Raw genomic sequence first — 26478 nt, 5'->3', positions numbered from 1 at the left:
CTTGTGATTCTTCTTCCAGGTTAGTTAAGTCAATGATTTGAATATTAGATTAGATTAGATTACTTACAGTTTAGAAACAGGCCCTTCGGCCCAATAAGTCCACACCGACCTGCCGAAGCACAACCCACCCATGCCCCTACATTTGCCCCTTACCTTACACTACGGACAATTTAGCACGGCCAATTCACCTGGCCCGCACATCTTTGGACTGTGGGAGGAAACTGGAGCACCCGGAGGAAACCCACACAGACACGGGGAGAACGTGCAAACTCCACACAGTCAGTCGCCTGAGGCGGGAATTGAACCCAGTCTCTGGCGCTGTGAGGCAGCAGTGCTAACCACTGTGCCACCCACAATATTATACTGGTGCCAAAAGATCTTCAGTTCAAATTCTGGCAAAGGTCTGTCATTCATTCTTCTGTGTCAGCTACAAGTAGTACCAGGTCTTAGAAGATTCAGAGAACACAGAGACTTTGCAGTGTTGTGATGAAGTGCTGTATTTGTGGCTCAGTGCAGCATTTTAAATAGGGATCAGACCTGAATCGATATGAACATTACATGAATATTCCTCCTTCTTCTGATTCTTTCTGTTGTTTTCCCACCATCCACCACCTTTAACACCTAATTCAATTGTTTCACTGCCATCAAGAAGTTAAAGTAACAAAAGAAATCTTAAAGAAAGTAAGAAATCAGATGAAGAAATTTGAAGAAGAATGTGAATTCACATTGTATTTAACACATGCTTGCAGTGCTTCTCATGCAGTGAATTGTTTTGTGATGCTGTGACTGTCATCTAGCCAAATATTTTTACAATGAGGAAGGTAGGAAATGTAAGATCACCAGAGAAACAGTGGGAATAGTAGAAAAGAAAAATGCACAACTAAGTAGAAAGCAAGAGCGAAATTAATATAAATTTGAATTTTTTAAAAAATCACCAATCAATAAAAATGAAGTGATATTTTTGATGCAGTTATTTATTCCTGGCCATATTAAGTAAATTTGAGTGAAAAATGTTTTGCACCTATTAGTAATCTTAAACAATTAGTTTAATTCATCTCCATACAATTATTATTTAAACCAAATTTAAATTGCAGAGTTTGCCAGGCATATGGTTGTAAAGTAAATTTATAACATAGGCTGCAATGAACATCACTTTTTGCAAATAACTTGAACTACAACAATCTTAAAGTGCATTTAAATCAGCACCTTTTTTGCAGATGTAAGTGTATTTATATGTTTTAAAAGGATATGTTAAAATCTTGGGTAATAGGTTGAAAGTATTTCCTATTAAGGAGCATTATCCACAAGGAGGAGTTTCCATATAATGCCCAAGTTGGCAGCAAAAAGCAGAGACAGTAGGTCTGTATCCTGTGTTGACAGGAAGTGAGTGAGATAGGACCATAGTCACAATTATTACATCCTACTCGAAGCATCCCTCCTGTCCCATCCTGTAGAACTCTTTACATGAGACAAGTCTATACAATAACATTTGTTTCATATTGTTCTTTCCTTTTGCATCAAAGCACTTAGTTGGCAAAGTCAACTTTATGGGACTTTATTTTTTTTTGCCCCTCTTCCCATGAGAGCTACTGACCACAATGAAACTGCTTTCCGCTGAGAGGGTGGAATTCTCTGTTACGTAAACTTTTCTTTGACTGTCTTTTATGCCAGTCCCTACTAAGTTAATAGAACCAGGATTATTACTTTAGGGAGGGGAAAATATAATGCTAGTTGCTGAAGTATCTGACCAAGTCATCAAAAATCCTGAAGAGAGCATTTTTTTTTGTGGGTACTGCATCTTGTTTGGTAGGAGAACATTTGGGTGTGCTGAATGAGTATGGTCAGTATAGGCTCATGTTGTATTATACAGCTTACCAAGTCCTTTAGCTATTTATCACCCAAATTAAATATGTTAGATGAGGCCAGGCAAGCATTCTTGAAATGTATCTTCCTATCAGTCTGATTCATTTGACAAACTGGATCATTTTAGAATTAATTAAGAAAGTATTGTGCAAAGGAGAAAGTTGTTTTGCAGAATTTTGCCATGGAATTTATAACTTAAAAAAGCTTTCATTTAAATATAGGTTATCTAAAATAATAGTTTGAATGCACTCACTGTTAAAATAATTAACTTAGAATTTTAGACAGACTTCTTATGTGTTATAAATCATGTCAAAGAACACCAGAATATTTTAATACATTCTGAGGTGACTTAAAGTAAACCAAAATATAAACTGCCAAATTGCTAGCTTAAGCTTTGATTCCTGTCAACTGGAATCACCTTGGCTACATAGGGCATTGCTTGTGTTTCAGTAAAGAAAGGTTAAAGACAATGAACATTTCTCATTATATTCAGAGACTATTGAAGAGTGAGAAATACCTGTTTCAATACAGTTGAGAAAAAAAAGTGAGTGCATGATGCATCCACCTTTCTGCTTTTATTAGGGTGAAACCATGGGGACTGAAAATATTGCTGGATAAGGAAAATAGTGGATGATACATGGAAGAGAAAAATGAAAGGATAGATAAGAAATGAATTGAATCATATGGGACATATGATTAGATGGAAATGTTTTATAACTGAAAACTTAAACAGGATAATTAGATTCAAACGAAATGGCTTGAAATAATTCAAATTAATCAAAAAGGCATATTTGTACTATTTACTAAACAAAAGTTCAAGAATTTTGATTCACTTGTAGAATTAACTGGTTCTATTGAAAACATTCAAAGACAAACAACAATCTCACAGGAAATAAAATTGGATTTCCAATGCATTTGAAATATGCTGTACTCAATAAAACGATCATTTTATATTTTCCTGCTAATTTTTCCTCAAAATATTATTGTACTTTGATATACCTCAAAAGATTTACACCATAATAAAGAAATCTTCCATAAAATAAACAATTGTAAGTTGTATTTTGAAGTACAACCAAAAATTGAAGAGACCGGGAAAAGGACACACAGAAATTCTCTTCAGATAGATATTTGCCCAATGTGTGATTGCTAAACACTGGTAGTTTTTCTTTTTATAGAGTAACTATACCCCTATTGGATAACTTCCACAATGTATTAGTAGGCATCTGTAAAGGAGTGAAAATTTATTTAATCGGCTTTCTAGGGTTTGATTAGCTAGTTGGCTGGTTTACAATGCAGTGTTGGTTCAATTCCTATACTGGCTGAGGTAACCATGAAGGTCTTCTCAATCTTGTCTGAAGAGTGGCGACCTTCTGGTTAAACCCACTACCTTATTATCTCTCTCTCTCTAATGAGAGAACAGGTTTTGACCTATAGGGACAATGTTGATTTTCGTTTTCATGCTATCAAACTGCTATACTGTTCGAAAATTATAGCTTTTGTCTACACAGAAATTAATGAAATTTGAGGCAATATTTTAGTTGCTTTTCCTTTTATCTCAGAAATATGCACATTGATTTCTTCCTGCCCTGAGATAATTCACTGTATAATATAACTTCTGTCTTTTACTTTTAGAATTCTGAGCCCTTTACTGTTGATGGAAAGGAACTTATATGGGACAGCAAACAAGGCTTTGTTATTCCCAAACCCATGTTCAAACATATTGGTCTGCTGACATGTGAAACCAGTGTGAATGGCAAGACGTTTCGTTCTATTTATTTAACACATAGACAGGGTTAGTAGCTGCACTTCCCTTTTCTTATTAGCTAATGTTATAAGAAGTCGATGTATATTTATTGTATTGTACTTTAATATCCACAAGACAGACCTTTGCTGATGACTTAGCCACAAACGCTATTGTGCTAGACAATTAGCGGTGATGTTGTAGAGTAACATATAGCACATAAAGAGACATTCTGCCTGTTAAACGTATGCCAGCTTTCCAATGGAGGATTCCACTCAGTCTCATTCCCCTGGTTTATTCCTGTAACCCTAAACATTTCTTTCATTAAAGTGCCTATCCAATTTTCTGCTGAAATTATGGATTTTCTCTGCTTCCAAAAACTCTATGGGTAAAAAATTCAAATTCATTATTGTTGTGTATGTAAAAAGATTTCTTCTTCACATTTCACTACATCTCTTTCCCACTGACTTCTGAAAATGTCAGTGGACCCGAAACATTAAATTTGCTTTTTCTCCACAGATGCTCAGATCTGCCGAATTTCTCCAGTAATTTCTGTTTCAGATTTCCAGTATCTGCAGTTCTTTGTTTAATTTTACCTTAAATCAATGTCCCCCTATCCTGTGCCATCAGACATTGGGAACATTTCTTCTTTATTTACCTTTTTCCAAACCTGTACTAATCTTGTACATCTCTATTAAACCTTCCCAATCTCTTTTGTTTCAAGAAGAACAGTCTTAGCTTCTCTAACCTACCTTTGCAGTTAGCATCTCTCACCACTGAAATCATTCTGGAAAATCTCTGTAAACTGTTGAGAACCTTTGCATCCATTCTAAAGTTGTTGACCAGAAATGAATGCAATATTTTAGTTGTAGTCTAATAAGACATTTATGAAGATTCACTGAAACTTCTCTGCTTTTTTTACTTAATGCCTATATATATGAAGCCCAAGATCTAAAGTGCTTTGCTACCCATTCTGTCAATATATCCTTCAAGGAGCAATTCATGCACACCCTCATGCCCATCAGTTTCTGCATACTCTTTGGAACTATGTAATTAAGCCAATATTACCCTCCCCTATCCCTTATGCCAAAATACATAATCTCACATTTCTTTGTTAAAGTTCATTTGCCATTTGCCTATCCATTCTGATAGTGCACTTTTTCATCACTGCAGTGGATTAATATGATCCTTATTATTTGCCTCTCTTCCAAGTTTGATATCAGCAACAAATGTTGAAGCTTTGTCATATCTACTCATATTGATATTTCAAAGACTTTCAGAACATTAACACATCTCTCCTCTTTTATGATATTTACTCTGTTCCTTTTTCCCCTTCACCTATGTAATTTAATAGCTGATAAGTTTTTTATTCTTTATTTCTGCGGTACTGCTCATGAATTGTGCATCAGTAGGTAGAATTGGACTATAAATCATGAGAAACAGTAATAGGGATAGGCAATTTGGCCCCTTGATGTACACTGACATCCAATTTAACTTGGAAGGTTGCCTCACATTGCAATCGAAGTGCTAAAATTAGAAGCAATTGTCTGCTGGAAAGGACAACACTAAAGAAGAGATTTTTAAACATTTCAGTAGTGTACTTTTAGAAATTATGTTTGCAAAATTTGTAAATTTCATTCCCTATAGTGCACCTGACTTGTTAATCAGGTTATATGTTTGTCAAATATGTTACAAAGATATTCGTTTTCACAGACAGACGGTAGTACTCTCACCCTAAGTTTTAATAACTCACATGAATTGGAAACGTTCCTGAATAATTTCACAACTTTCTGAATATTATCATCGATACTGTTGTGACTTCTTTTGGGAGATTGGGTTTACAGCAAGATTAAAGTGTTAACAAAATGGAAATTCAGACGAACTCGAGATTTTTAAAGATATGTCTGTGGGGATTTGAAATATGTATTCTTCAGAACAGCAAGGAATCATTGATAGCAGTTTCTGGATTTTGACACTTACTTGCTGGTAGGACACTGAAGGTTTCTGTCAATTTTAAAGTCAGAGAGTCACAGAGTCATACAGCATGGAAACAGACCAGTCCATACCGACCGTAATCCCAAACTAACCTAGTCTCACCTGTCTGCTCTGGGCCAATATCCCTCCAAACATTTGTTATTCATGTACTTTTCCAAATGAATTTTAAATGTTGTAACTGTACCCACATCCATCACTTTCTCTGGAAGTTCATTGCACACTCTGGAAGTGTGAAATAATTGCCCCTCATGCCTTTTTAAAATCTTTCTCCTCTCACCTTAAAAACATGCCCCAGTCTTGAAATCTCCCACTCTGCGAAAAAAAGACATTTTGCCACTCACCTTATCTATGCCCCTCATGATTTTATAAACCTCTATATGGTCACCACTCAACCTCCTGTGCTCCAGTGAAAAAAGTACCAGTCTATCCAGCCTCTCCTTATAACTCAAACCCTCCATTCCTGGCAACATCCTGGTAAGTCTTTCCTGAACCCTTTCCAACTTAATAATGTCCTCCCTATAAAAGGACACGATGCTCCAGGGGGTGTCTCACCAACATCCTGCACAATCTCAACATAATATCTGAAGTCCTATACTTAAAGATCTGAGCAATTAAGGCAAACATACTAAAAATCTTCTTAACCACTCTGTCCATCTGTGATTGTAATGACAACAACTGCTGATTGCTTTATCATCTCTGTTATGCACAACATTTTGGAATAAGTTAGTAGTAGAAATGAAACCACTAATCATTCTGAGAAATTGGACTTACATTTTTGGGAATGCCCCTAAACAACCCACAATTCAATCAGTAGTCCTCTTTTAGGGTGAATAAAACTAGAGACGTTGTTGAAGAAAAAGGGATCTTTCTGACACAAATAAGGAGAATTTATTTTTCTCAAAGGGTGACAAGAGTATGAAATTCTCTTCAACAGAAGAAAATAGAGGATAGTTTCTTAAATTTATTCAAGCCTTATTTTGATAGATTTTGACAGTCAAAAGAATAGGAAGTTATGAGGTGCAGTCAGAAAAATGGAGATGAGACTAGAACCAGATTAGCAATGATTTTATTGAACAATGGATTTTGCTGGAATGACTAAATAGCCTATTCCTGCTCTTATTTTCCTAAGTTCCTATAATTTATTAAGTAATACATTTGAAAAAATCTTATTCTGTTGTAATATGCAGAGCAGAAGAGCTATTCTGTTGTTTTGCTCCAATCAACACTTTTCTCCTGTAGAAGCTGATGAGGCACTGTATAATGTTCAGTTATGGAGAGAACGTCCATTCTATATACTTTGCAATGGAGGTGAACCCCTCTGTTAATTAAACCAAATACTCTGAAAAGCTCAATTCCGCTCGTAATCTGTAAAAATAGAACTCCCAAATTCCACTAGTTAAAGAAAAAACATCAATTTTTTAAACTCTAAAAGTGAACATTAAACAACTATTCATAACTCTAAGCACCCCCCCCCCACTTTCTCTTAACTGTTTATTACCTGCTTCCATCTCTATAACAATATGCACTTATTACAATTATATCGGCTTTATTTTAAAACCACACAGCCGCTGTTTTCTTCTGTCTCCCCTCTTGCAGCGGAGGATCTCCCTGAGTTTTCCTCTTTCTTTTTACAGCGAGTATGTTTCATATGAAACATACATCTTTGGCAGAGAGTCATTCCTAATTTCTTGGCAAGTAAGATGTTAGATCTCCAGGTATCTCTGTCCCGATGGCAGTTGCTCTCTCTGATCAATTTTCAAAAGATCTACATTTTGTACCCCCAACAACATCAGATCATCTCATTGGTTGGATGTTGGCAAAATAATCAATTCAAATTTGATTAGTCTGGGACATAGTTTGAACTGATTGGTTAACTTTGAATTTTTGTCAAAACAGCAACCAAAGCTTAGGTATCCATTTCACAGCTAAATGTTACATATTTTCAATTTTCCAATACACTCTGAACCTGCCTTCTAGTCATATACACAGGTGCTTGTAAGCTCTCAGTTCAGAGCAGCATTCATGCTCTCGTAAAGGTACAGTACACACCTTCAACTTCATAACAATGCACAGAGATTGTTATGATTTGACAACACAAGTTCTGCTGTCAATAAGTAGACAAATCTGCAGTTTAGTAGAAAGTGAAAACTGTTGCATTTCACAATGGGGAGTGATGCGGTACTTACTAATTACTGATGTAGTATTCAGTTAACTTATAGAATGATAGAACAAAATTGTTTGTATACAGAGGAATATGAAGTGATACATGAATTATGTATGATATCCAATGCCAAAGCTGGTTTTACAATGTTACAATATTAATTATATTTTATCATTGTTTAAAATACAGTCAATAGCATCAAGAATGTACAGCTCAATGTGACCAATCCAGTCAAGATGCTGAGTGGAAAAACACTTGTAATCAAGTGCACAGTGACAGCAAAACTGAATTCAAGAGTTGAAATTGTTTGGGATTTCCCTGGCAAAGTAAGTTTCTTAAGCAGGATATATACTTCAAAGGCATTGAAAGACACAGTCTAGTTGATAATTCAGCCTTTGTTTCTGGATGTGTCTTTTGCCCTTCAGAATGACCAGGAAATGTTGAAAGATGTTGTACTAAAAGATCAAAAGTATGATTGTATAATTAAGATCGGCAGAGAGCCAGGAAACTGAAAAGATATTGCAATCCCTTTAATTTTACTTTTAAAATCTTTGACACAGTGACATTTCTCCATAGCTTTAAAAGCAAAACAAAACTCAGCCAATATATATAAAATAACTTTAGATAAATTTAAATAAAGAGAAAGAAATATACTGATCATTGTTTGCACATCTCTATTGTTACGGAGCAGATCTCAAAACAACAAGGAAACAGCCTAGATCCTAACTTTTATCTTATTTAGAGGCAAATGTGAGGCACTGTATTCCAGATGTGATTTGGTTGGTCAAACCATTATGCATTAAGCAAAACACACTTTTTTTCTTACATGCCAGGTAAAATACAAACCAGAGAATAAGAATTGGCATGACTTTAACTCTATCAAAATACTTAACAGAATAATATATTATTTAACAACTACTCAACAACTGTTCCAATATAGCAGCAACCCAATAACCTTGGTAAAGGTAACATCAGTAAAATAGATTTCCGTCACTTGCTATCTTCTCCAGTCCTGGAAAATGAATGCCAATGGAATGAATCCAGTAGCAGAGACAGAACTCAAGTTTTTGCAGCAGCAGAGAGAAAGAGCTGTATCTAGCAGGTTCAACACCAAAACCCCAATTTCTACAACTGAAAACAAAACTAAAACCATTGGCCAGTCTGAGACTGACTCCACCCACTCATGTCATTTTGTCTACTTTTCAAAAAATCTAAAGCTAGTTCCTCTGCTTTTCACGGAGAAAACACCTTGGCATTAGATTTACAATACCTCACTTCAAAAGAACCAGGTCAGACAAATCCATCTTAAAGGCACAAACCGTTGCATTATTATTAACAGTGTAAGCTGAAATGTTTTATTCTTATCCTTTTCAATTGGAAACTATTCTTGAAAATAAAATTATTTAAAGTGCAGACTTTTTAAACTGAGTTCAACTTCCAGACACATAATAAGAACATATGTATATATTTAGGGATTTTAAATTCTGTTTTATAGCCCTTGCTTTACTGTAAAGACCTCCTCAATTGCTAGAAATCTACCTTGTACTAGACATTGAGTACATTATTTTGTAATGATCCTTAGCACAATATTTTCTTTCAACTCACTCTTCAAAGAGACTCTCAGGTAAACACACTACAACACTGGATACATTTTGGGAAAGTTATTAAGATGTTATTAATCACCTTCTCATTGATAAAATATCAAGAAAGTACACATTATTGCTGTAAAAATTAGGGAAGCATTATTCACACCTTTTATTATTCAAATGGGAAGCTACATAATGAATAGTCAACATCACAAATAAGTTATTTAGTTAATTCTGTGTAAAACATGCTACAAGCATTTTTTTTAGTTTTGTTTTCATTTTAGGAACTAGGTTGTATGCAAATCATTGCAAATTGCCTGATTCAATCATGAAATTCATATTTTCTCCTCTCTCTGTTGAAATGGACGTGCAGAGCGTTATTAAATATCCCACAGGAAAAAAAAGTCTTATATTCTGTACCCCACTGAGTGTAGCAAATTGCAGTTTTTGTGCTCTGGAAAAATCTACCACCTCATGAAATGTATATTTAGTTAAACAAAATCCGTACTAGATCGAAAGTACTATACATTACTCTGTATTACAAAGGAAATGTACTTTTTTTTCAGGAACAATGTTACATTCCTTTAGTTTGTTGCTTGATCCTTTGAATGCAAATAATCTATTGTTGTCTTTAATGCTGCTGGATAACAATTGTTTCTGATTTGTATTTATAATGACTTTTTTTGGAAATAGTATTAGTTCCATCTTGTCTTTTAATTAACATTTTGTTACAATGAGAATTGATGGTTATAATACAGATTCTACACTATCTGTTCTATAAATGGTTACAATTATTCTCTTTAAAGTCCAGAATTACTCATTGATTTTTCTTTTCATTATGGGATCTAAACATTCCACCTTGGGCTGACAAGCAGCAAATAACATTTCCATCATACAAGTGCCGAACAATGGCCAGCTTCAACAAGAAAAAAATCCAACATCTTCACTTGATGTTTAATTACATTATCACAACTGACTTCACCACCATCAACATCCTATGATTATCTTTATCCAGAAGCCCATCTAGATCAGCCACATAAATGTTGTAGCAACAAAAGCATGCTAGTGGTTAGAAATTCTGTAATGAATACCTCTTCTTCTGACTCCCCAAACTCTCTCCATCATCTACAAGTCACACGTTAGCAGTGTGATGGAATACTTCCATTTGCTTTGATGCATGCAGCTCCAGGTAATACTCACGAAGCTTGATTCCATTTCAAATAAATCTGTTCACTTTATCAGCATTCCATCAAAAACCTTTTAACAGGAACAGGAGCACATACAGGTCACTCAGAACCTACCCACCATTCAGTAAGGTCACGAGTGATCTGAATCCTTCATCTACTCACAATTATCTTTCATATCCCTGCTAACCAAGAATCTAGCTATCTCTATCATAAAAATACCCAAATGCTTGCTTCCACTACCTTCTAAAGAAGAAAGTTCCAAAGACACTCCAAGAAAACTTCTATTTCTCTCTGTCTTAAGTGGGCTAACCCTTACGATGACCCCTGGTATCAGATTCTCCCAGAACAGAAAATGTCCTCTCTACATTTGCCCTATCTAGACCCTTCAGGATGTTTCAATTAGGTGGCTTCTTACTCTTTTAAAGTCCAAAGGATAGAAACCTCTCCTCTCCAACCTTTCCTCATCAAACAACTGGTCTATTTGAGGTATATTTACCAGGTATTTGTCTGAAAATGTGTTGCTGGAAAAGCGCAGCAGGTCAGGCAGCATCCAAGGAGCAGGAAAATCAACGTTTCGGGCATGAGTCCTTCTTCCTGAAGAAGGGCTCATGCCCGAAACGTCGAATCTCCTGTTCCTTGGATGCTACCTGACCTGCTGCGCTTTTCCAGCAACACATTTTCAGCTCTGATCTCCAGCATCAGCCGTCCTCACTTTCTCCTCCAGGTCTTGTTAACTTTCCTAAACTGTTTCCAACACATTTATATACTTTCTTAAATAAGGTGACCAATATTAGATTAGATTAGATATTAGATTAGATTAGATATTAGAGATTTCTTTACTCAGCGGGTTGTGAGTTCATGGAATGCCCTGCCTGTAGCAGTGGTGGACTCTCCCTCTTTATGGTCATTTAAGCGGGCATTGGATAAGCATATGGAGGTTATTGGGCTAGTGTAGGTTAGGTAGGCTTTGGTCAGCGCAACATTGAGGGCCGAAGGGCCTGTACTGCGCTGTATTTTTCTATGTTCTATGTTCTATTAGATTAGATTAGATTCCCTACAGTGTGGAAAAAAGCCCTTCGGCCCAACCAGTCCACACCAACCCTCTGAAGAGTAACCCACCCAGACCCATTTCCCTCTGACTAATGCACCTAACACTACGGGCAATTTAGCATGGCCAATTCACCTGACCTGCACATCTTTGGACTGTGGGAGGAAACCAGGAGGAAACCCACGCAGACACGGGGAGAATGTGCAAACTTCCACAAGTGGCTTCTTGCCTTTGTTGTTTCACATCTCTACTCCAACTACTTATCCGTCCTGGTTTCCTGAACTTGGATCATCCCATGTTAGTGTACTCATGCAATAATTTAATGAATGTAGCCACTTCTCCATGTTTTCCTCATTTCCAGATCTTCCTAAATGTGAGGTACCTTTTTAATATTCAGAACCCAATCTTGTGTGATCCTGCAAATCACAAGTTTCCAAACCCGCAACCTCTACTTCTTTGTATGGGATTGCCCTTGCAAGTTCCCCTGCAATTCACCCACACTCCTAAATTGGAATGATATTTCAGTTCTCTGATTCTCACTAGGTCAAAATCTTTGAAATCCTTCACAAATAGCTCCATACTGTATGTACAACACACTGCAACAATCAAAGCAAGTTTACTGGAATGACTTTCAAGTGCAATTCAGGATGAATAATAAGAACTGACCTTGTCAGTGACAACCATGTTCCACTACTGAAAATAATACAAAATTTGCATAGTCTTACTTGATGACTCAGTTCAGAAATGTGTGGCAAACTATGACACTGAACTGTGCGTTGGATCAATGGAAAATGCTCAGTTATCTGTCCTCAGATGAGTATTAATGAAAATATTGGAATTATCTTCAACCCAAATTAAGACAGTGAAAAGTCAAATTTACTACTTCTGAACCCTAACCAGTCAGCATTTGCAATTAGCATTAGCAATTGTGATTGAGGAACTGGGCCAGCACTTATGCCCCATTGACAATTATTGTAAAAGTTAAATGAAATGACATCACTGGTTGAAATTATAATTTTAATTATTTCTGTTTCTTCCAGGAAAGTAGAAATGCATCTATAACCACTAGAATTGACCAGACAGACCCTAGAATAAATACTTTTTACAGCATATTTGTTATAGACAATGTTCTTACATTTGATAAGGGAAACTACATATGTCAAGTGAAAAGTGGGGACACTATGAAAAAAAGGAAAGCAACGGTCAATGTTTATGGTAAGAAATAATCAGATAAAATCAGTATTCTAAGTAAAAGTATTCATTTATCCATTAGTTCTCGAATACCTTCCTTCTTGTGCTCTAAATGCTACACGCATGTAATAGTGTTGTGTAAGTCAGTAAACATGATGTCTGCAAGGGTGCTGGGTACATTTACTTGCTGATGTTTGACGTACTCAAGACAGTGTAAGCTGCAATTCCATCAGCATTTTGAAAGAAACCTTTCCATTTTCTGTGTTTAAATTAATTTTAGAGAGTATTTAGCTTAGATTTAGCCTGATTGAATGCATTTTATTTCCCCAAGTCAAATATGCAAATTATTTTCCTCATCATTATAGGGCAATTTTTAATGTTATAGAAAACAAGCAAATCTTCCTTCAGAATAAATGCATGTGAAATTCTACTCCCTGATGATGTGAATTTCTAAAACTTCTAAGAAACTATAATGAAAAGATAATAATTTACAATTAAATGCACACAACATTTGTACATTAGTTTGATATGAATAGGTCATTTTACTTTTCTTTAATAATGTGACTTATGATATTAAAATGCCACACTGATCTTTGCAGCCTATATAATTACTACTGCTTTATAGAGCTGCCAATTTGCAGACCACAAGGTTCCACAAATGTCATGCAAACAAATGACCAGTTAATTTATTTTGGCTTGTGCTTGTTGAAGGATAGAAGCTCTCCAAGATGCTAAGAGAAACATCCACCTCTTATTTGGACAGCATCATGTGATTGTATTACGCCTGAACAAACAGACAGCTTTTCCAATTAATATTAGAGATTTTATGGCACATCCAAAAGTTGACATATCAGACCGTGGCTTAGTGTTTTGCACTGCTGCCTCACAGGTCCTGGGTTCAATTCCAGCCCTGGGTGACTGTCTGTGTGGAGTTTACACGTCCTCCCTGTGTCTGTGTGAATTTCCTCTGAGTGTTCAGGTTTCCTTCCACAGTGCAAAGATGTGATGGTTAGGTGAATTGGTCATGCTAAATTGCCCATAGTGTCCAGGGATGTATAGGCTAAGTGGATTAACCATGGGAAAAATCAGGGTTACATGGATAGGGTACAGGTCTGGGTGGGATGTTTTCGCAGGGGCAGTGTGGACTTGTTGGGCTGAATGGCCTGCTTCTATACTGGAGAGATCCTATAAAAGTGGGGCTCTCATTCAATAAAAAAAAGTTGTTTATTAGGCATTTTATATTCCAGAAAAGAAATTTAAGTAATAGGAGGAGCTATAGTTTTTTTTTGCCAGTATACCACACATATGATGTGAAACAATGAATGTTAATGCAATACCACATCTGGTAAATATTTTTAATGTATTTAAAAGTGTGGACTTTGCATTTTTGGTACAGGTAATGATCCCTATTTAATTAACAAACCCTTTATTTAATCATTATTTTATGAAGTCTGTTACCGCTACAAATCGTTTGTTTCTTCAAAACAGAAACTAGAACCACAAATAAATTCTCAGGTATACGTCAAGGTTTACAGATATTCTGCAATGTAACTTCTATGTACACATAAAACCAACACTTCTTTTCTTTGTACTTTTGTCTTAAATTGACAACAGCAGAATTTGAAATCCATGTTACCAGCATTTGGTAATACATGAATATAGGATAGTCATCATTGCACATCATAAATCATGTAAATTACTTCTAAAAGGAACTGTTACTATCACTAAAAATATTTGCATTCCTTGTTTATTCTCCTCCAAATAGCAAAACCATTTATTAATGCCAGATGCCGGAAATCATGCATTGCGGACGTTCTTGCTGGGCAGGGAGCTTATCGTTTTCCAGTAAAAGTCAAAGCATTTCCACCACCAGAGGTTTTATGGTAAGATTAAAATTAACAAACTAATTTGGAAACTGACCACAAGAAATATTGCCTAAAGGGAGCTAATTGTCTTTACATGACTATGCCACTGAATCAGACATGGGGACTGGAGGCAAAACAGTTTGTAGAATTGAAAGTCTGTAATTCACAATGCAATGTTGCAATGCAAAATCTTAAACTTACTCATGCCAGGCGTGGGTGGGAAATTTCTGTCAGCTAAGTACAGGGTCTGTGCTTTGCATCCTTGCTTTGGTAGTGGTGTGTTACTGTGCAGTTGCAGCTGGAGTTGCTCTGACAACATGTATTGTATGTTTATTTTGTTCTCTGAAGCTCCAGATAATGATAGTGGATGCTCCATCATACAGATGACCAGGCCATGTTCTGAACGTTCCCAGGCTGGGACTCAAACCAGCACATTTGGCTCAGAGGAAAGATTGTTACCCTCTGCCTCTTTGTATTACTGCCTACTATTTTACTATTTTGAATCACTTTGAGAAGACACTAGAAAAGTGTTTGAGGGAAGTGGTAAAAAATGATGAGTACTTAAATATAAACAAAATGTGCTTTATTGTCGTTAGAATCTGATTGGTATTTAATATCTGCCAAAACTAAACTTAAGTTGGGATTCCCGATCAAAGATAAGGAAAGATGTACTGAAAGAGCACAGTGTATTGCATTCATTGTGTTGGAGCTAAGGAAAATATGCTATAAGACCCTTGAAACATTTTAACTTCAATCTTTTGCAACAATGTCTGTGTGGGTTTCCTCCAGGTGTTCCAGTTTCCTCCCACAGTCTAAAGATGTACAGGTTAGTTGAATTGGCCATGCTAAAAGTTGACCTGTAATCTCCAGGGATATCCAAGTTCACACTGGGTTATGGGTTGGGATGGGGTAATAGATCTGGGTAGGACACTCTTTGGAGAATTGGTGTGGACTCAATGGGCTGAATGACCTTTTTTTGCACTCTAGAGATTCTATGATTCTACATGTTGTCTAACATATTAATTAACCTACTATTGAATATATACACAGTTTGTTATACATTATCAGAAACAATGTATGTTAGAATGTGATGTAATCGTTAGAGAAGTGTTGATTTAGAGTTTACACACATATGAAGAATTGCCCTACAATCCTGTCATTAATCAATAAAGAACCATTTATGTAGTTTATCAATCATTCTTGGTACATTTATTTGTGTTAAGAACAAATAATACAACAATCCCCATATCCTTTGATTCCACTAGCACCCAAAACCTATTGATCTCGCTTGAATATATTCAACAATTGAGCATCTGCAACTCCCCAGCATAGGTAATTCCAAAGATTGTTTATCTTCATCTCAATCTCAAATGATCAACCCCTTGTTCAGAGTCGTGATCCCCAGTTCATGATGTCCCAGATAGAAGAATCAACTCCTGCCAAACCATTAAGAATTTTATACAGCTTAATAAAATTAGCTCTTATTTGGGTTTGGCATTTATTTTTATTCTTTAATGTGATATGGATATTTTGGACAAGGCCAGTATTTGTTACCCATTGCTAATTGCCCTTGTGCTGATTTGGTTTATTGGGCTATTTCAGAGGACATTTATGAGTCAATCACATTGCTGTGGACCTGGCCAGACCAGGGAAGGATGACAGATTTCCTTCTGTGAAAAACATTAGTGAGCCAAGTGGGGTTTACAACAATCAGTATTTCTGACATTAGCTTTTGATTTCAGATTTATTAATTGAATCTAAATTCTACAAGCTCCCATGCGGGACTTGAACCAATAACCTTGGGAACTAGCCAGGGCCTCTGGATTACTAATTCAGTTTTGTAACACGGTGTCACTAACTCCCTATGATAAAGTTTCACCTGGAATTCTACAAATTAAATTATACAAGTTTGTGCTAAATGCTGGGGAGTGGGTTTAAAATTGGGAAAGTTCAGTCAGAAGTTTGGATTGAAGTTTTAATATCAGATTGTGGGAAAGCATTGAGCAGGATACCTGCAGGCTTTGTGTTAAGATCAATTCTGTTTGTAATTTATAAAAGTGAAGTGAAGATAATGCAAACTAGTTGAATTTGCTTATGATTCCAAACTCTGAAATGCTTTGGAGATATCTAGAAACTACTGAATAACAATGAGTTTGCAAGCAAATCTCAAGATGTGGTAATCGTCTGACCCTGTTGCTTTACTTGTAATTGAAGGGTCTGTTTTCATGCTGTACATCTCTATGATTCTACACAATCTAAATATGTTAGCGAGTCAAACTATTGGTGACAAAACTTATTGCAGAAGCTATGATGTATTACACAAAGGAGGAAAAATTAGATGACTTTTTTTTGTGACTGACATCTGAATAGTTAATTAAGAAGCTAGTTCATGAAAACGTTAGCTTGCTTTCTCTCCATGGATGCAGCCTGATCCACTGTGATTCCCAGCATACTTCCTTCAGTATAGTTACCAATATCTGCAGTAATTTGCTCCAGATTAGTTAATGAAGTCCATGTGCTGTGGTATTATTAGATTATTTACAGTGTGGAAACAGGCCCTTCAGCCCAACAAGTCCACACCGACCCGCCGAAGCGCAACCCACCCATACCCTTTACCTAACACTATGGGCAATTTAGCATGGCCAATTCACCTGACCCGCACATCTTTGGACTGTGAGAGGAAACCGGAGCACCCGGAGGAAACCCACGCAGACACGGGGAGAACGTGCAAACTCCACACAGTCAGTCGTCTGAGGCGGGAATTGAACCCAGATCCCTGGCGCTGTGAGGCAGTAGTGCTAACCACTGTGCCACCGTGCCACCCCAAATGGGTCTATCATTACCTTCTCAAGGTTAATTAAGGATGGGCATTAATTGTTGGCCCTGTAAATGACATTCACATACAGTGAATGAATTCTTTTTTAAAAATTGAAAGAAGCCTCTGAGTCCTACTGGTTTGAAATTATCTAACCAGTGTGCATCTGTAAGAGAAAAGGCAGTGGGAAGTTTAACTATTTTATTAAAGCCATAGACTACAAATTAGAGGAAACAGTGAATGAAGTCGATAAGGTTCTGCTCCGACTGCAAGTTGAACAATGTATCCTGTTTTTACTGTCAAGAAAGTGACATCCTAGCAGTATAGAGAGAGTGCAGAGAAGAATGCAGTGTTAAGGAACAGACTTCAGAGAGAAGACTGGAGAAAGTAGGGCTTTTCAGTCTAGAAACAATAGTCTAAACTTTGGTCTTGGAAAGTAATACGTATTAAGAAAAATGATTGGCCTGGATGGCATGGTGGCACAGTGGGGTTAGCACTGCAGTCCCACAGCACCAAGGACTGAGTTCAATTCCCACCTCAGGCGACTGGGTGGAGTTTGCACATTCTCATGTCTGCATGGGTTTCCTCCAGGTGCTCTGGTTTCCTCCCAATTCCAAAGATTCGCAGGCTAGGTGAATGGGCCATAAAAAATGCAGAGCCACAGGGGTGAATTGGAGGGTTGGTGCGACTTGTTGAGCTGATTGGCCTGCTTCTGCACTGTAGAGATTCTGTGGAATAATTTAAATTTACCTATGTAGATGAAACTATATTAAATTAATAATTTAGAATTGGAATCAAAAGTTCAGACAATTTTGTTAAAATAAGGAAAAATGTCTTCACACAGAATGATCAAGTTGTAGAATCAACTTCAAATAGCCTAGAAGCATTTAAGCAACAATTTGATGTTTCAATGGGTGTGAGTTAGGATCTCTCTATACAGTTGAACTAAGCAAAACTGAATAGCCCTCATGACCTGTATTAACTTTGTACCTGTTAACAATCTACCAAAGTGAATGAAAAACAGCAGGTTGTGCTCGTTGCCTCACTATAGAGTAAGGAATAACAAATGCACAGATCTCCAGATGCAAAAGATTGGGGCTGTGATTCAGAGTCTGAAGTTTCAGAACAGGATAACATGAAGCAGGAGAGTAAATCCAGAAAAAGAGCAAAGATTGTGAACTTAATATGTTGTGTTCATCTAGATTAATGAGGCTAGGTCAATAGGAACATGGGGCAGAAGTAAATCATTTTATCCCTCTCAACTTCTCCACCATTCTAGATCATGCATTGCCATCTATTCCTGTGCTGTCCCCATATCCCTTGATGTCTAGAAATACTAACAACTTAATGCCTGAGCTTTCATAATTCTTTTGAGTAGGGTATTTTACAGCTTTGAGTGCAGAGGTGCCTCTTCATCTCAATCCTAAATGGCTTGCCTTTTATTCTGAGACTGTGTGCCCTGTTCTAGACCCCCTTAGAGCTATAGAGTCAAAGAGATGTACAGCATGGAAACAGACCCTTCGGTCCAACCCGTCCATGCCGCCCAGATATCCCAACCCAATCTAGTCCCACTTGCAAGTATCCGGCCCATATCTCTCCAAACCCTTCCTATTCATATACCCATCCAAATGCCTCTTAAATGTTGCAATTGTACCAGCCTCCACCACTTCCTCTGGCAGCTCATTCCACACACGTACCACCTTCTGCGTGAAAAGGTTGCCCCTTAGGTCTCTTTTACATCTTTCCTCTCTTACCCTAAACCTATGCCCTCCAGTTCTAGACTCCCCGACCCCAGGGAGAGGACTTTGCCTATTTACCCTATCCATGCCCCTCATTATTTTGTAAACCTCTATAAGGTCACCCCTCAGCCTCCAGCCTGTTCAGCCCCTCTCCCTGTAGCTCAAATCATCCAAATCTGGCAACATCCTTGCAAATCTTTTCTGAACCCATTCAAGTTTCACAACATCCTTCCGATAGGAAGGAGACCAGAATTGCACGCAATATTCCAACAGTGGCCTAACCAATGTCCTGTACAGCAGCAACATGACCTCCCAACTCCTGTACTCAATACTCTGACCAATAAAGGAAAGCATACCAAATGCCTTCTTCACTATCCTATCTACCTGCTTTCAAAGAGCTATGAACCTGCACTCCAAGGTCCCTTGTCCAAGGGAAGCATGTATGCTGTCTGTCCTTTTTCAGAATTCTGTTCATTTCCATCTGATCCCCATACATTCTACTGAACTTCAGAAAACATAGGCCCAGTCTTCAACTCTCCTCATGATACAGTTCTACCATTGCAGAAATCAGTTTGGTGATCCTCGTCTGCACACCCTCTGTGGCATGTACATCCTTCTTTAGGCAAGGAGTAAACAACTGCTAACTGCTCTTGGTGCAGTCTAACCAAAGTTCCATGCAATTGAAGCAAGACCACTTTGGTCCCATACTCAAATTATGTTACAATAATGGCTAACATAACATTTGTATTTTAAATTGGTCACTGTTTCTTCGTATGAGCTTCCAATGACTTTTTAACAAGGACACCTGGGTCTCCTTGGATATTAACACTTTTCAATCTCTCACCATTTAAGAAACACTCTGCTGTTCTTTTGCCCCTGCCAAATTGGATAAAAATGGCACAACAGGCTTGATTGACAGAATAAGCACTTCTGCTCCTATTTTCTATATTCCTCTGACCTCACACTTATCTTCAGTACATTCCATCTGCTCAGTCACTCAGTCTATCTAGATTTTTTTGAAGCTTACTTTGCATTCTCCTCACAACTCAATTTCTCACCAAGGTTTGTATCACCTGTAAACTTGGAAAGATTACAACTGGCATGCACATCTAAATTATTGATACAGATTGTGAACAGCAGGGTACCAAGCACACTAGTTTGTTTGTACACATCTCACCTTAGCCAAAAATCCAAAGTCCTTCTTCTGCCAGACCTTTCTCAGTTTTGTGGTCATTTGCTCAATTTTTCACTTTTAATACACAGACGGTACGGGAGCAATCCTGAGATTATTGAGGTCTTGCCTTGCATCCAAAAGTCTATTTTCAAGACCACATCATCTCTCTCTACACATCATCGGTGCCAATATGGACCATGGTTACTGGGGCTTTACTCTCTCCTAAAAGAATATTTTGCAGTCACTCTGTGAGATCCTTGACCCTGGCATCAGAGAGGCAGCATGCCATTATGAAGGCATGACCACAAAAACTCCTGTCTGTTCCCGAAACTATCAAAACACCTACCACTTTTGCCCTTTCACTCTTCTTTCCACCCACCCTAGCTCTACAATCGAGCCACTTGCAATGCCAGATGGTTGGCTATCAATACATTGTTCTGAAGAACCACCACCTGCACCAGTCTCCAAAATGGAAAGCCAATTAATGAGTGGGAACTCAGCACTATCTATCTCTCTCTCTCTCTCTCTCTCTCTCTCTCTCGCCTGCCTTGTTGTCACCAACTCCTTTTTTCCCTGCAGGTTTTTAATCTGTGGTGTGATTGCTTTGTTGAATGTGATATCCATGTAGTTCTCAACTTTGAAGATGCAGCATTGTGATGCTCAAATTCTACAACCTGAAGCTTATGCTTTTGCAGCTAGAAAACATCATCTAGGCCATAGAAAGCATCCACAAAATTAGTATTTCATGCTGTACAGCTGTCCTGCTATGCTTTAAACCTACTTTCAAACTATTTAATTTAAATTGGAGTTGAGAAAGCAGAAAGTGCAATTCCTCACCAACTGGCTTTAATGAATTGTCTGCCTTAAATTCTTTTATTATCATCTGGAGTATCAAATAACAAAAACTGCCTGACCTGGGGCTCTCATTTCAATCACGTTCATGCAAAGTGGTCAGCTGGATATACCGTGAGAATACACATGGGGAATAAATTCCTAGATCATCTGGAGATTGCATGGTGTGGAGCCTTGCATGTGGCAAAGACACTGTAGGGCAAAGAAGCCTCTTTGTGTTCTGACACGCTGAACCAAATTCAATGTGTTTGTCAAGGAAGTGTGACAGCTGTATCCAGTTAATTAGAGATGAACAGCATCAGTTTCCTGGCAACAACCAACTCCCCCAGCCTGGCCTGCCCTGATTAAGTGGAGGACAGGGGGGCAAGGAGAGGCTGATCCAGGATTCCTGATTACCAGTTCCTGAATGTTAATTAGGTTACTTAACTAACTAATTGATGCCCATTGCCTGTGAGCACGCTGCAAATTTCTGGTAGCTCAATAATTAAATAGGAGAAGAACACTTTTGTCATACCATTGAAATGCCACCCTGGGGAGGGTGTTCTAGAATGGGAGGAACTGTACAAATTGATGAAAGGGTCCGAAAACAGCAGGCATTGATTTCAGGTTAGTGGCAAAAGATCCAATAGCAATAAGAGGACAATTTTTCTTTGTGTAATGAGTGGTGAGAATGAGATGATATTTTCTGAGAATGTGGTGGAAACAGATTCCATCTTTGCTTTCAAAGAGGATTTTGATAATTATCTGAACAGATGAAAAAAAATTGTAGGGCTATTGAGAAAAGTTGGTAGAATGGGAATGGCTTAGTGGCTCTTTCAGGAAACCAGCATATACCTGGTGGAGCAAATGGCTTCCTTCTGTGTAGTCGCCATAATCTCTTAGCATTTCAGCATTATCTTAGCATTTCCTTAATTCCATCTTTTATCCTTTAGTGCAATGTGAGCATCACGAATACAGCCCGTATTTTTGTTCAATGCTGATTGCCTTGAAATGGTGGTGAACCCAATCTTTATTTTGCTGTCTGTAAAATGATATCATTGTGTGAAGAAAAGTCTGTGATTCTATGCTTCCTGATTTACATTGATGACATCACTGTTGGTAGTGATGGATCTACCAACTGGAACTTTGGAAGATCTGGAACTTTGACTTGGCAACAGATTCAAATTCATGTCAGTAAAGGGTGTCCATGCCACAGCCATTGCTAGATCTTATCAGATCTTCCTTTGAGATCAGTGGAAAGTGAAGTTGCTTTACCACTGACCATACAATCCAAGCTTACATAGTTACCTCAATGCTACTTAGTGTAATGTAATGAAATCTCTTTCTGTCAACAGGTTAAAGAATGGACAACCTATTGCTGAAAGATCTACTCGCTATAAGATCACTGGCTATGTACTGACTATAAGAGACATTTCAGAAGAGGATACTGGGAGTTATAGTATTATACTAGAGCTCAAACAGTGGAACCTTTACAAGAATATCACATTCTCTCTTAATGTAAATGGTAAGTAAATGAAAACTATAAATTTCTGCATTCTCATTCTGAGCAAAGAGCTCCAGAATCCACCTCAGTAAAAATTCTACACTTTAGGATCACATTGGTTTCAGAAGTGCAAGAAGTTAAAGCATCAATTTAAAAAAGACAATTGGAAGTGTGTTGTATTGATTTGGCTTCACAGCAACTCAAAATATCTGCAGCTGTTGCAAAATTGTTTAATGTCAAAATTTATACAGTCACCTGTACTTGTATATTAATTGAAAAGATCGGCCCATTATTTCCTTTGGTTCAATTGAAAATTCACTGGCAGTGCTGGAGGCTGGTACATTGTATCATTATACCTTATATAGACCTGTCAATTGTTGAGTTTTGCTCCCTTTCACATTTAAGACCGTATAACTAGATATTTGCTGCCCTTTCAGTAGATGGTGTCACTACTGTAAAAGCAAAATACCAATAAAGAAATTGATACAAATATTCTGCATTCACAAGCTAACTTAGAGGTGAGAAGGAATGCCTTCTTGCAAAAGAGTCTGTTCAATTCTCCATCTAAAGATTGATATTGACATAAAATATATGGACTCTTTATGAAAGCAGCCATTTTCTTGATCCAATGTTCCTCCAATTATTGTGGTTAAAGAATCTAATTTAACCACATGCAAGAGATCACCATTAATTTTATAGGAAAGAGTATTTCCAACAGTCCAAACTCTTAGATTGGGTTCTGTCTGTTATAGAAATAAGGCAAAGCCAACATTGGATGCAATACATAAAAACACTAAGGATCATAAATTCACAAGGAAAGTAAATGGTGAGGTTAGTCTGATGGATGATCTGTACACGCAAGGAGATTTGAGGTGAAATTTCAGTTTTTGCCAAGTGAAAGTTTTGCAGGTGAATGTAAACACTGCATTGCAGAAAAACTTTTTAGTCATCTCAATAATTATGAACTTATTTAAAATAGTTAGTTAACTTAACCCAGGTATTGCTTGGCCTTTGTGAAGTTGGTGGTTAGCCGCCACGGGAAGCGTGAACTTTGGTGCCAGGCTAGGACTGCAGACTTTAGACATCTCTAGGCCCAGAAGTAGGGATATTCCTTTTAGTTTAAGCCAGGCAAGCTCAGGGACAGTGCAGAGGATTTCAAGGTTGGATTGTGCAGAAGTCCTGCCTTTGGAGCACCAGTACTGAGCCCAAAATACGTGTCCAAACCAAGCTATTGAGAAAAGTTTATGCAAGTAATTTCAATCTTCCTCATATGGAGTACGGTCGGCTTTTGCTAGTTGCATATTTAGAACCATCATATTAACTAGTGCTGAAACAGGTAGAGATGTTGAGGTTCAGTACTCAAGTACAATAGCCACTGAACTCTAGATATACACACACAATCTTTTGTGCTAGACGTGAGTACCATCTTCCAGATTATGTCTATCCAAGTGTCAATGCTAGATGATGGGCATTTTCTTTTGGAAAAGCCCAAATAGGGAACATGCAATGTGCCAGCCACCATAACAATCAATTTGCCCAATGCTAGGCTAATCACCATCTGGTCAATTAGAGCAATTTTGAAAATTGCTTTGGAATTGATCATTTGATGGAATCCATTTCCTGGGTCCTTCTTAAGCAGGCATTGACTTTTTTTATAAGTCTGAATCCTTGGTACCATGACTCCTTGAGTATCGCACCAAAATGTAACCATTGGAATCTTTATTTAAGTCATACTCTCTCATTTACTAGAGAGAGAATTTAAATTGTGTGGTGATGCTCTAGTTATTTCACTGTTAATTAGTAATTATGTAAATTATATTTATTTCATTATAGTTTAGTATAATAAATTTTGTAAGCATCTATTTCTGGCAATAATTCTTAATTAATGAGACAAAGGAGAAATAGGTGTGCTGACTCTCACTCTTTGTAGAGCTCCTGAATTTCCAGTGAATAAGTCTAGTCACTGGAAATTTTGGGATCTTCTGAATTGGGGCATGATTCTTCAGTCTACACTTGCACTGGATGTGATTCTGAGTGTGGAATGGAACTTCACAACACCCGTCATATCATAAATAAACAGCAAGTACGCAGGGGGTTTTGGAAAAAGAAAGTTAAATTTAAGAATGCTATTTTGTAAAAACTGGCAGAACATGTGGTTAGTTGCTTTAGATTTTTTGAATTTTTTAAAATAAACTTAGTTTTAGCATGTTGATACTAGCACATTTGAAACTGACTGCATGTAAAAGTGTAGACTAGCTGATAGCATTTCTTCATACAGTGAAATCAGCATTAGCAACCATCTTTGAGTAACGACTGCTTGTCAATAAAATGATTACAAAACTTTGGGAACAGTAAAATGCCCATTTACTAACATTGTTGAAAAACGTCTTAGTAGTGATGGCATGAAATGTAATTGTCGCCATGTATTTGAAGTTTTATCACTGGATTTTAAACCAGTGAACACCATGGGAATCTAACTCGGTAGATAGTACTGACTGTACATCCTTTCAAAAAATGTGCACTCAAATTCCCGATGGCACAGGAAGTCTCTTGATGTTGAATGATAGAATAAAAGTAACTGAACCACATGGATAAAGAAGGATCAGAGAAGAAGTATGAACCTTCCTGTCATAATACCCATTTATTGATAAAGGGCCAGGTAACGGTGGAGTATATTGTGCCAGACAAGCAGTTTCTTAACTGTATAAGAAGACAAGCTGTGAACATAGAGTTGTTTAGGGAAGCATGGATGGTTGCTGTTGACAGATTTCACTGTATAAGATTAATGATACAGCCAGGCAAATATAGCAACAGAAACACAAATAAGCAGAATTCTTAGAGATCAGGATCACAGGTTCTTAAATCTTTTCAGATATTAGCAAAATTCTTGGTAAATACCAGTTTACCATAGTTGTGTATTAAAAGCAGTATTTAGAATTTAAATATAAGTATAACATATAAATTTAAGTATAATATTGCATGTTTAATTGTAATGTTATATACTGCCCTACAAAATGTATTTGGACAATCCCTTTGTAGTTAGCCAGTGACATAATACCATGTTAGGGAATGTTCTAGAGCAACTGTGGAAGCTAAAAAAAAACGAATTCTTGCATCCTAGGTGCCTCAGCTTTACCCAGAATGGAAAAACTGAAGCAACTCTCAGAGTTTCAAAAAGCTATCATTATTGACTATCACTTGTGTAAAAAGTCTGCCCACGAAATATCCAGAAGGACTGGGATACCAAAGTCGTCTGTGAACTTCATTATCAACAAGTACAGGAAGAGAAGCAATGTAGACAATAAATCCTGCCCAGAGAAAGCAAAGAAGATCCATGGCAAAGCCCATCATTCCTTGAGGAAAAAGGTCAAACAAAACAGAAAAATCAACCGTAAAAGTTTATTAAGGTTCAGCAGGGACATGTGAGTGCAGTTTACTGTACAGACACCTGCAACGTAGCAGCAGGACCTTGCTAATTGTAACTTTGCTAAAGCTGTGAGATTCTGCTTTGAAACAAAAAAAATGTTCAGCTGCTCAAGTGGGTACCACAGAAATGCAGAACTGAATCCAGGGACCACTGTGGCCAGAGACTGAACACAGTCTAAAAGTATGAATCCCATACTTTTGCTTTCCTATCCAGCAATTTAACAATCTTGACAAACTTGTGAAAATGCTAAAATCGGAAGATGAACATTTTTAATATGTATGGAAAACTTGCAAAATCGTTAATAGAAGAGATCCAATCTTCGCCAAGAGTGGACGTTTGACAGCAAAAAGC

General features: G+C 37.3%; 1 protein-coding gene across 1 annotated transcript in view; it reads left to right on the top strand.

The window, feature by feature from the left end:
- The window catches only part of flt1 (fms related receptor tyrosine kinase 1), a 202745-nt gene that overhangs the window by 42514 nt on the left and 133753 nt on the right, over positions 1 to 26478 (top strand). Inside the window, exons 5-9 of the mRNA XM_060826118.1 lie at positions 3496 to 3655; positions 7950 to 8086; positions 12622 to 12796; positions 14538 to 14655; positions 22552 to 22721. Of these exons, the coding sequence (XP_060682101.1) occupies positions 3496 to 3655; positions 7950 to 8086; positions 12622 to 12796; positions 14538 to 14655; positions 22552 to 22721 (760 nt within the window). The remainder of the gene's footprint in view (positions 1 to 3495; positions 3656 to 7949; positions 8087 to 12621; positions 12797 to 14537; positions 14656 to 22551; positions 22722 to 26478) is intronic.

Source organism: Hemiscyllium ocellatum, chromosome 6, assembly GCF_020745735.1.
Source record: "Hemiscyllium ocellatum isolate sHemOce1 chromosome 6, sHemOce1.pat.X.cur, whole genome shotgun sequence".
In the NCBI taxonomy this organism is placed as follows: domain Eukaryota; kingdom Metazoa; phylum Chordata; class Chondrichthyes; order Orectolobiformes; family Hemiscylliidae; genus Hemiscyllium; species Hemiscyllium ocellatum.
This window is presented reverse-complemented; position numbering and strand designations above follow the sequence as displayed.